General features: G+C 60.0%; 1 protein-coding gene across 1 annotated transcript in view; it reads right to left on the bottom strand.

The window, feature by feature from the left end:
* Positions 1–1,699: 1,699 nt before the first annotated feature.
* SLC6A3 (solute carrier family 6 member 3) overlaps positions 1,700–11,403 on the bottom strand; it is a 35,411-nt gene continuing 25,707 nt past the window's right edge. Inside the window, exons 12-16 of the mRNA XM_039842549.1 lie at positions 10,846–10,945; positions 8,418–8,518; positions 7,815–7,982; positions 7,339–7,410; positions 1,700–2,143 (exon numbers count right to left, since the gene is read on the bottom strand). Coding sequence (XP_039698483.1) covers positions 2,120–2,143; positions 7,339–7,410; positions 7,815–7,982; positions 8,418–8,518; positions 10,846–10,945 — 465 coding nt within the window. The 3' untranslated portion in view covers positions 1,700–2,119. The remainder of the gene's footprint in view (positions 2,144–7,338; positions 7,411–7,814; positions 7,983–8,417; positions 8,519–10,845; positions 10,946–11,403) is intronic.

The following is an 11,403-nucleotide window of genomic DNA, read 5'->3' as shown; positions in this document are numbered from 1 at the left end:
TGTCTGGCTGACTGCCTGCCTAGGACGGGCCCAGTCCAGAAGCTCGGGGTCAGGACACAGGACACTCCCATCCTAACCCCGGGGCTGTGGAGACAAGTGGCCTCAGCAGTGCCGGGTGGCCTGGCTCCCCGCTGTCCACACAGACTGTCCAGGGAGGCACGCAGGCCCAGGGTGAGAGCGTGTGAGAGCCCACACGCGTGCTCATGGGTGACGGTGCACGTGTGTGCATGTAGATGTATGACACGTGCAGCGTGCATACTGTGTGTGCACATGTGCCTGTGTCCCTGTGTGTGGTGTGCAGGGGACACAGCTCAGCCCCCGGGGATTCTGGGACCTCCTCTCACCCTGAGGCCTCCCACCCTGCAGTGTGATTCTGGAAGCCCCGTGTGGGGCTGTGGCCAACCAGAACTCCTCTCAAGACGCGCCGGTGCCGGCGCTGTTCCTGGGGCGGAGACACACCTGGAACAGACCAGCGCCCGCCCCCAGCTGGGGGAGGCCGGGAATGGCTAGTGAAAGGGACCGCACCTGCTCCGGAGGCACCTGGTGACTGGGAAGCGGAGGAGATGTGACGTCACTGAGGCCAGCTCGCCTCGTGCCCTCGAGGCAGGTTCTGCGTCCAGCCCCGGGTCTCTTGTGACAGGTGGAGACGCCACAAAGCTGGGAGACGGGGGAAGGGGGGCCCACAGAGGGGGTACAGTGGGCAGGGTGCAGTATCAGGCCTCAGCCAGAGTCTGGCCACATAGGGAGTCCTCAGGGGAGCTGACGGGCAGGTGAGGGCTGGAGAGAGGCGGGCAGGACGGTGCAAGGTTGGCCTGGGCCCTGGCTGGGTCTGGGCTGAGGCTGGCAGCCCCGCGGGGGCCTCGGGCTGGGGAGGTGTGGGGGAGGATGGGGAGGTGTCGGGGAGGATGGGGAGGTGTCGGGGAGGACTCGCCAGCGCCCCCGGCCGCCGGCCCGGAAGAGCTGTGGCGTGGGGCGGGAGCAGGCGCAGGGGCGCCCCCAGGCGGCGGCGGCTGTTCTTCCCGTGGACACACACCGAGGACAGCGGCGCTCTGGGAAGGCGAGGCCAGGCGCGTCCCTGGCGCACTGCGGGCCACTCCGGCCGAGCGGCTGGCGCGCCCCCTCGTCCCACCGCCCCGGCGGCGACGGCCCACGGCAGGGTCCTGAGGAGGCTGTGCCAGCTCGTGCCAGGGGACCATCCAGCGGGCACATCCCGGGCCCGGGGCGCTTCCCCTTCGCGACGCCCTGACCCGGGCCGAGCCTCGCTCTGGCTAACATTCTGGTCCATGGCAACGGCGCCTCCGGGGAGCCCTGCACCCCAAGGACTGGCTGACTGCCAGGTGGGCACGGATGTGCGAAGCCACCCCTAACACGAGGTGTCGCTGCTGCACCTGAGAGAAAGGTCTGCGGGGTCTCCCGCCCCCGGCCTGGGGGTGTCTGCCGTTTGGGCCCGCCCCCGGGGACGCGCTCCAGATCGCCAGGCGCATGCTCCCCGGTGGCCTGGCGTCCACGTGAGTCGGCACGAGGGACGGGGACCCACGGCAGGCAGCAGTGGTGGCAGCCACGCAACCGCAGAGTCCGTTCCCTCAGCGACAAGGACGTAGGTCGCACCCCACCACACACGGCGGACCCCGCCCGCCCTCGGTGGCTATGCGCAGATGGCGTGGGACGGACGCGGAGACACGAAGCCCCCTGCTTGTCGCCTTTGGCAGGCTTCTTCCTTGTCACTGTGCAATATTAGGCAAAGCCTGACATTTAGTTTTTTTAATATGAGCAAAATAAATGACCCAGGAAGCCACTGTGCGCGCTGGGGCCCGCGGGCGCGTCCACAATGACCGTGATTCACCGCGGCACCCGGGGGAGCGAGGCCCGGGCTCCGGGCGGTGGCTGGGTCGGGGGCTTTACACGAGGAGAACATGACATTTCTACCAAGTTACACGGACACAGGGCGGACGGCAGGTGCCCTCCCACAGCACGGAAGGCATGACGTCGGAAGGGAGGGCCCCGCGCGTCCCACGCGGCGGGGTCAAGGGCAGCGCGGCCGCTTCTCCGAGCTCAGGGTTCCATCCCGGCGGGCGCGTCTCCCCAGCGGTCGGCCTCCCGGGTCTTGCTTCTCGCGGGTCTACACTAGGAGCCAGTGGCGCAGCTGCAAAGAAAATGTTTGTTTTTCAGAAGTGGAGTGACTGGCAGCTGGGAGAGGCCTCAGCTGACAGGACAGCGAGGACGCAGTGGGCAGCTAATGGGGCTGGGTGGGCATAGCGCCTGGGGCGCCACAGACCTGGTGCCCACTGAACCTCACTCACCTTCGTGAGTCATCGCCTGAGCAAGAGAATTCGGGGAGATGTCGGCAGCGAGGGGTCCGCCCACGGACCAGCGCCCTCCGTGGTTCCCCCCGACAGTGTGATACCAGCTGCTGGCCACACCTGGGGCTAGTCCCAGAGCGCACCCCATCGGCCGGCGCGTCCCCTGCAGTCCTCCCCATCCCAGGTCCCCGAGGCCACTTTCCTGGGGCCGCCGGTCCTCCCCAGTGAAACGCTGTGCCCCGCAGTTCCGACTGGCTCATGTGCCTGCCACAGGTGTGTGAGCAGGCCTCCTCTACAGCTCAAGACGGATGAGATGACAGGACACTATTAAGCCTTCCGGCAAATGTCATCGCCTGTCATTACGCAGCTGGGAGTCCAGCCTATTTTTGAGCACAAGCCCTTCGATCACACTAAAGGGCAAGAACTGGGTTTTTAAACACTCCAAACAACAGCAGGCACGGCTTCCTTGGGACCCAGCCGCCCTGGGGACAGGGAGGCGCTTGGTCTGCCACAGGTTGCCGGGAACACGCCACACCCCGCGTGAGTGCGACTCTCGGATTTCAGGGCAGCTCAGTAAGAAACGTCTTTGAAGTGACACGTGCAGCTTACAGTGATGCACATCTCACAAAAAAACAGGCGGACCAAATGAGACCTCCAGGGACGAAGTGAAAGTGTAGTTTTCAGCAAAGTGGGGTCCAGCCAGGGGGACAAAGGCAGGAGGACGTGGTTTACACGGTCACTGTCGTGCAGCCTTCAGCGTGGGTGACCCGCAGCCACACACGAAGACACTTCTGATCAAGATGGAGTAACAGGGACTGAATCTATTACTCTGCCATCTGAAACAGCCCCAAAGAACCAAATGGACAGAGCGATGGGTTTCAAGACTCAAGACATCGGATGACAGAGAACAGCGATCCGGAGAGAGAGAAACACAGGTGCCACCAGGTTGCTGCTCGTGGCCTGGAGGGGACCTCCAGGCTGTGGCATGGGGGACGGGAGCCCATGGAGCAGCGAGCCCCGGCTGGGCAGATGGGGATGGGGGCCGGGGGGACGATAGCACTAGAGTGTGCAGGACGAAGTGCCCGAGAGGGGAGACGTGCACAGGGAGCACAGGGTCCCCTGAGGGCTTGGCTGGGGGCTCAGTGCACACGAGGCTACAGGGGACCCCGATGAGATCCTGCTTTGGGGTGCAGTGCTCGCGAAGGCCTTACTGCATCAGCGGCCAGTAACGCGCCCCGCGCGAAATGCTGCCTGGTCCCACCTGCCGAGTCTCCAGGTCCCCAGGAGATCGCACTGTCCACAAGTGACTCGACCATGTCCCGGAGCAAACCTGAGGAATATTTCAAGGGTGCAAAAATACCCAGGTTCCAACAAGGTAGAACTCGCGATATGTGGAATCCAGTTAAAAATCACCAGACGTCAAAGCGGCAGCAAAATTCAGCCGCGAGAGAGAAAATACGACCAATGGAAACTGCCCAGAACTGGCGAATGTTACAAAGAGCCGACGAGGACATTAAAACTGTGATCATAACCCCAAAAGTGAGGTGGAGACAGGAACGCTGTGAAAAGACCCAAACTGAACTCCCTAAAGACGACAATGTGTGGGGCGAGAAACACGCTGGGTGTCGGCCGAGCGGACGCTGCGGAGGACGAGGGGAGCCGGCTGACGGCGAAGCCACGGAACGCGGAAGGGTGACCACGCGCAGAGGAAAGAGGGTTAAAGGGTCCATGTCCTCGGAGGCCTCGAAGGGGCGGAGCAGGAGAGATGCTACAGCCCACAGCCGAAAGTCCCAAGCCGTCTGAAAACGACGCGCTCAGAGCTGCGAGGGGCTGGATGAGCCAGGTCAGCAGCTGGCAGAGCAAGCAGGTGCACCGTAGTTGCACCCGCGGGACGACGCGCCCAAAGCCGTCAGCGAGCGTGACACCCTAGTTACAGAGTAAAAACCGCCGAGCCCACACCCGGTGCAACAAAAACACGCAGTAAGACAAGGGACAGTTCCGACCAGGTGCCGGTGGCGCTGCCTGCAGGGGGCGGGCGGGCAGGTGGACGGGTGTGAGGTGCCGGCACCGAGGGGTTCCCGTGGGAGGTCACGAGGGGTTATTTTATTATGTAGATGAGTAACTAAGAAGTAGCCCCGTGCGCTGATAACGAGAGAGGGTTGTGCGATGCGTGTCCGAGAGGCAGAATTTAAGAAAACCGTCTGAAAGACAGTGGGACCCAGAAGGCCCGGGGCGGGTCCCACACCAGCCCCGAGGTAACGGGGAGGCGAGAGGCCGGCTGTGCAATTCCCAGAACTGACCCAGGAAATGGACCCACAGACTCTGGACACAAGATATCTCAAGAGGGACACATAAATAAATAGAACTATTTGTAATATCTTTATAATAATGTAGATAAAAATAAACCTATGACGGACACATCAGAACTGCAACACCAAAAGCACAGGGAACGCGAAAGTGTCCCAGCCCACGGCAACCGTGCCCCACAGACCGCGAGGTCTGTGACAACTGACACAGCGGTGGAGAACTAACGTCCTCAAGATGCCGAGAGACCGTAACCGCCAACCGGAAAGTCTCCTTCCCGAGCGAGGGCGGAAGAAAGACGTTCGAGACTCTCGGAAGAGTGGATGTTCACCAAGAGCCTTCTTAGAGGAATGTCGGAAGGATTTATTTTGAAAAGCAAGAAGATGATTCTCAAAGGAAAGATGCATATGCTGAAAAAATACAACGAACAAAGATTAGACGTGCACAGCAATCCTACGGAACACGTCTATCCAAAATAGCAATAACAATAACAATAATAAAAAAGACAGAAATAGAGTATTGGGCACTCAGCATATTAGTCAGCAGAAAGAAGATTTAATCTGTAACATTCAGAATGGGGGCTGAGATTTGTTTAACTTCACGCCTGGACTGAAATATGCATGGCACAATTTTAAGCACAACTATTAAAGGAATAGAATAAAGTATATCAGTTCTAAACAGATATAGAAAAAAAGACAGAATAAGGAAAAAACCCCTCCAAACAATCAATCCATGTAAAGGCAATAAAGTAAAAAAAAATAAACATTAAAAAAATGGGACAAATGGAGTTATAAAGATAGTAAAATCCAGACTAAATATGTCAATATTTACCACAAATATAAATGGATTCATCTGCCTGTCAGAGTAAAAAATTCCTGGTATACGCAAGTTTTGAGAAAGATAGCCAAATTGTAAGAACCCTGAGAAGTTGAAAGTTAAGAGCTTGCAGAAGATATTTCGGGTCACCTCAAAGACACCTAATGCAGCTGTATTAGTCTCAGACAAAAAGGACTTTAAGAGTAAAAGCATCACAATGGGAAGAGGACAGCTCAAGTCACCAGGAAGGTGTGACAATTCTAAACATGTATCTACCCCAGAAAACAGCCTCTTATCGTATGAAACAAAAACAGGTCCATCTGCCGGGGAAAACTGGACGAACTTGCTCTCAAGGTGCGATACTCCATAAACATCTCTCTGCTCATGGTGAAGCAGAGTTAAATCAACAAAGCTGTAGAAGATTTGATATATTAGGATGTATAAACCTAATCTAACGGATGGAAGGAGAATTGTGTGTCGATCGTTAGATATACACACTGATCTAAAGATACACGTACTATTTATAAAGTGATCTGGAACTCGGCCATAAGGAAGTCTCAACATACTTCAAAGAATAGGTAGCATAGATGTCTGAGCACAATGTCGTTAAGTTAGTAATTAATAACAAAAAGATAAATAACACATCCCCATACATTTAGGAATTTAAAGCAGACTCGAAGAAGTCACAATGAAAATGAAAATATGCTTAGAACTAAATGATAAGAAAAGTACTGTTAAAAGCTGTGGAATGCGGCCAACAGAGTCTCTGGAGGGAAATTCATAGCCTCGAATGCTTATGTTAGAAAAGAAGAAAAGTTGAAAATTAGTGATCTGAGGTCTAAATTTAGCTGTTGGCGAAAGTATAACAGAATAAACCCAAAGAAAGAAGCAGGAAGAAATGATAAAGACAGGCGTGGAGCCCAATGAGAGAGAGAGTGGAGTGAGAACAGCACCCCGCACCTGCATCAGTGGAAGTCCTCCGTCCCCACGCCTCCCCGCTGGCCCTGCCCCAACCCCGCCCCTTAGACGGGTTCGAGCGGGCGTGTCTGATCCTGGAAGGACTGGTCATCTGCAGCCACAGCTGACGTCAGCGCCCTGAGTGGGTCCTCACCTGGGCTGGCCATCCTGTGGGGTGGCGGGAGAGGGGGTGCCTGCCAGGCCACCTCCTGCCAGCTAGCTCTGTGACTGCGGGGGGTTCCTCAGCCTCTCTGTGCTTCAGGGGCCCCACCTCGGTAGAGAGAGCGATGACTCACCTGGTAGGCCGTGGGAGTTAGGACGTGCCACACATTTACTGTCTCTGAACGGCTTCAGGACCATTTCTGCACCTGCTCTAGAGCAGGTGGCAAACAGGTGTGGAAGCTCACACAGCTCAGATGGCTCCCAGAGGTAAAGCGAAGGAAGGAATAAATGGTGCCCCAGGCCTGGTGGACCCCCACTCTCTCCCACCTGGAGCCTCCCCTGCTCTCCCCCAGTCTCCCTGCCCAGCCCGCCCCGACATAGCAGTGAGTGAGTGACCCTGTCAACTGTCATCAAGTCCCAGCTCCAGACCTCCCGGAGCCTCTCCTGCTCCGATGACCTTCTCCCTTGCTTGTCCCCCGGGAGGTGGGCCCTGCTCTGCCCACCCCTGGAGCCTTTCCCTGTGCTGCGCCCCACCTGGAATGCAGACCCCACCCTGCGCACAGGTGTCTGCTCAGATGCCACCTCGCTGGGGGCTCCTGCCCTAAGCCAGGCTCTGTCCCGTCTCTCTCCTGGTGCCCACCTGCACCTGGGGCATTTGCCTGCTGCCCACCCCTCCTCAGGACAGGGGTCTCGGAAGGTGATCTTGGGGAACATTTGCTGAGTGAATAAATCAGCCTCCTAGCTTTCCTGTGATGCTCTGCCTGCGTCCTGGCCGAGGGGACAGGGGACGCTCACTCACCGTGAACTGGCGCACCTCCCCTCCGTCCACCAGCTCGTGCTCCTTCTCAGGCGTGATAGCGTAGGCCACTTTCTGGGAGAGACAGAGAGAGCGTGGGCTCCGGGTGAAGGTGACCCCACCGGCCAAAGCTAGGCCCCAGGGTCCCTGAAGCTCCCGCCCACGCGGGAGGGAGGCACTGGCCTTCCGCCATGCTGATTCTGGAAGCTGGCCTTCCTTGCCCGCCTGCCCGAGCGCCCACACCGGCTGGTCCTCCAGGCCTGCCTCTCACAGCCGCATTCTCGGACGCTGAGGCCAGCTTTCCTCGCCAGCGTCACAGCCCCAGGGGACCTCCCCACAGTCCTGCCCGTCTTGGCTACTGACTGAGCATTTATGTGGCCAATGTTCAGAGCGTGGCCGGGTGGGACGGGTCACCGGGAGTTGCCGGTGGCCTCATGATCGGGTGCCCGGGCGGGGCGGGGCCCTGGGCACAGCTATACCTCGCGCAGGGACCCGGGCAGGCTGCAGAGCTTGTAGGCTGCGTAGACAGGCACGAGAGACATGGAGGATGCGGCGACAGCCCAGCCCAGCGCGTTGGCCCACGCGGGGAAGACGTAGTCTCCGTAGTGCGGGGGTCTGGAGGTCACGACGCTGACCACGACCACAAACTGAAACCGAGGGCAGAGGTCAGGCGGCAGCGACTGGCCGGCGGGCATGGGGGCGCCTGGCCTCCACGGCTCGAGGGGCCCCGCTGTCGCGGACAGCGCTGGCCAGCTGCGTGTCCTCTCGGTTCTTGGTCTGACTGGTGCCGCTCTGCCCATGGGACTGAGGATGGGTCACTCCCGAAGGTCCAGACTCTCTCCGGCCTCAAGGCAGAAGTCCAAGGCCTCGCTCCCCCCGGGTCTCATGGGGATGGGGGACGCCTTCAGGAGGCCAGGAGACTTCAGGGGCCAGCCCGTCCGCCCGGAGCCCACCTTGGAGAGCCTGGTCTGTGGGCAGCATGGAGCACCCCAGCCTTAGGCACATTTACTCCAGGAACACCCGTGGGCGGCCACCACGGGCCTGGGGCAGAGCGGGGAACCCCCTGGCCGGCGGCCCCTTACCAGGAGGAAGCAGGGGCTGACGAATTTCCAGCACAGCCGCCAGTAGAGGCTGGGCCGCTGCCCGGTCATCTGCTTGATGTCATCGCTGAACTGCCACACGCCTGGGGGCCAGCCGAGCAGGACAGTCAGGGCACGTGCCTTGTCCTCGCTGACCCCCGGACCGCTCCTGCGGGGGCCAGCCCACTGCAAACCACCCACACATGTCCCTGTGGTGACGCTGGGTGACATCTGCTCCTCGACCCTGATGGTCCGTCCCTCAGAGAGACCTGTGGGGCCCCAGTGACCGCTGTCCGGCCTCCTCCCGCCTGAGGTCCGCCTCCCAGGGCTGTCTCCGCCTTCTCTCTGAGTCGCTGTTTTACCTTAAAAACACTGTGGCAAAGTGGACACGATGTAAACTTGCCCCCGTAACCATTTTAAGCGCACGGTTCCACGTATGAAGTGCGTTCACACTGCTGTGCAGCCGTCACCACCGTCATGTCCAGGACTTTGTCCTCGTCCCAGTCTGAACCTCCATCCCCGTTAAATACTCACTCCCCTGCCCCCCAGCCCCTGCGAACCACCAGCTGCTGTCCCTGTGAATCTGACCCTCCAGGGACCTCGTGTGAGTGACGTCACATGGCCTTCGTCCTTTTGTGCCTAAAGTCCCCCATGCGGCAGCCCGGGTCAGGATCCCTTCTTTTTAAGGGCTGAACACCACTCTGCTGTGTGCACGATCATTATTTTTGAAGAAAAGCTGTTTCTAGGTGACCGGGACTTCCTCCGGGAGCCCGTCCATGTGGTTTCTCCCGGCCCATGTCCAGCCCGGCCTCCGGCGTACGGCCTCGGCCGGTCCGCCGAGCGCGCGTGGGCACGTGAGCGTCGCATGTGGGGAGATGTCAGAAAGTGCGTCGTCACATGTCGACCCGTCATTAGAACCCTTGACACGGAGAAGGGGGACCCAGAGGCCAGCTGAGAGGGGGGTGAGTGTCCACCTGTGGCCCCTCGGCCCCTCTGGACTCAGCCCCTTGAGCAGATCCGGGCCGGCCCTGCTTGGCGTGGGGCCATCTGCTCTCGGACCCACAGGGACCTTGTGCCCTAGAAGGCTGGCGCATCCCGGTGCGATCCTACTGGAAACACAGGTTTCGCTTCATTTAGATCACAGGGACGTGGCGGCTGTTTGGAGCAGTAACGCGGGCCTCTGTCCCCGGAGGCTGTGCGGTCCAGCTTCCCTCCAGCCTTGCCAGCACGGAGTTCACGGCTGGGGCACTTCAGAGGTGTCCCCCTTTCTCCGTGAGCTGTTCCTTTGAGGGTGGGTATAAGGTGGCACACAAAGTGGTTCCGGGTGCCAGTGCAGGCACAGAGCCCGACGTGCCCCTTTCTGCAGGAAGCAAAACCACTGAAAAACGTTCTCAGGTGCATCCCCGCCAGGCTAAGCCCCTCGAAGCCAGTGCGAGTTTTAGGCTGCAGTTTCCGGGGCTCTGAGGCAGAGACGTGACCGGGTGCCTCTGCGGCATGCGGGGTCCCGCCGGGCCGGGTGTGAGCAACACCGCGGGCCCGAGCCTGGCGCACGCGTGCACAGGGCAACGTCGTGCTGCCAGAGCTTCCGCGCCAACTCCCCCAAGCCACCTGGCCTGCCGAGCTCGGCAGCACCGCAGCCTTTTACGGAAGAGAAGCGGAGGGCGCGAGGCGCGGGCCGCCCAGCCAGCGCGCGGGGTCAGCGGGGCTCCTCTGGCTCCCGCTGCTGCCGTTAACCTATGCTGGGACACCGCCCAGGAGGGCAGGGGGCCAGGCCTGCAGGTGGTGCCGAGCCTCGCCTGGGGCCGCCGCCCGCCAGCAGGTCAGAGTCCTAGCTTGTGACCGAGTGGCTGGACCGAGGCGGGTCTGGGGTCTGGGCGCAGTGGCGTCCCTGAGGCATCAGGGTCCTGCGCCTGTAGGAGCCAGTGCGTGAGCAGGGGCGCTCTGGAACACGCCGGTTGGTGGACGGCATTTGTTGACCATGTTGCCCAAGGGGGACCTGGCTCAGCTGGTCGTCTGGGGTCTCAGTGCTGGCTGCCTCCTGGCTGGCTGGGCAGGGGCCTTGCCCTGGCCAGCAGTAGTGTCCCAGTGTCCCAGGGACCCCTTCTTCCTCAAGAGCCAGTCAGGATGTCCGCATGGCATAACTGTGTGGCCACATGGGATGCCTCTGACCACAGGAAGGATTTGGGGTGCCATCTGGGCTGTCTTCGCCAGTCCGAAGGAATGACGGCTGCCAGGGCCCCCTGTCCTCTGTGATGCAGTCTCCACGACTTAAGCTCTCTGGACCTCACAAGTGTCCCAGTTCAAGCCAGCTTCACCCAAATGGAAGCCACACAGCCGTACAGCAAGGGGATGCCAAGCCCATGATCACAGAGATAGCACAGGGTCTCCCACCCGCTGACGCACGGGGCCCCGGGATAGGCCCCGTCCTTACCGTACAGCCAGGCTACCCCGATGGCCTCGATGAGCACTCCGAAGAGGATGGACGTGCCGGCCGCGAAGTGGTCCAGCAGCGTGAAGACATAGATGCCACCCTGGAAGAGGGGCGCCTGCTGAACTCGGGGTGCCTGGTGTGGCATGCCTGGCCCACGAAGGCCATGTCCACAAAAAGCTTGCCTCGAAATATAAGCCCGGCCTGTGGACTCGCCTCATGGGCAGATTCTGTTCTACACCCTGCAAAGTCCGATTTGAGTCACTAAAATTCAAGTCACACACAGCTTCTTAGGGACGTGTCCACTATTCGAAAATAGAAGCAACCTCTCCTTTAGGGCTCCCGCTGACATGAGCGATGAGAGCAACCACATGCCAAGCTTGGCAGAGCCTCTGTGCGAAGGGGAGGTGGCCTGGGCCCCCTGCACCCGAGCACTGGCCGCACATCCAAGGGCAGGCGGCTGAGCCAAGGGCACAGCTCGGGAGCTGTCCAGGTGCTGAAGTAACTCAAGACCGAGTTCCACATGGGTCGCAGCTACTTCACGTGACTGTGGCTACTCCA

This window comes from Pteropus medius, unplaced genomic scaffold (genome assembly GCF_902729225.1).
Source record: "Pteropus medius unplaced genomic scaffold, Ma_sr-lr_union100, whole genome shotgun sequence".
Classification (NCBI taxonomy): Eukaryota; Metazoa; Chordata; class Mammalia; order Chiroptera; family Pteropodidae; genus Pteropus; species Pteropus medius.
The sequence above is the reverse complement of the archived record's forward strand: the minus strand, read 5'-3'. Positions and strand labels throughout refer to the sequence as shown.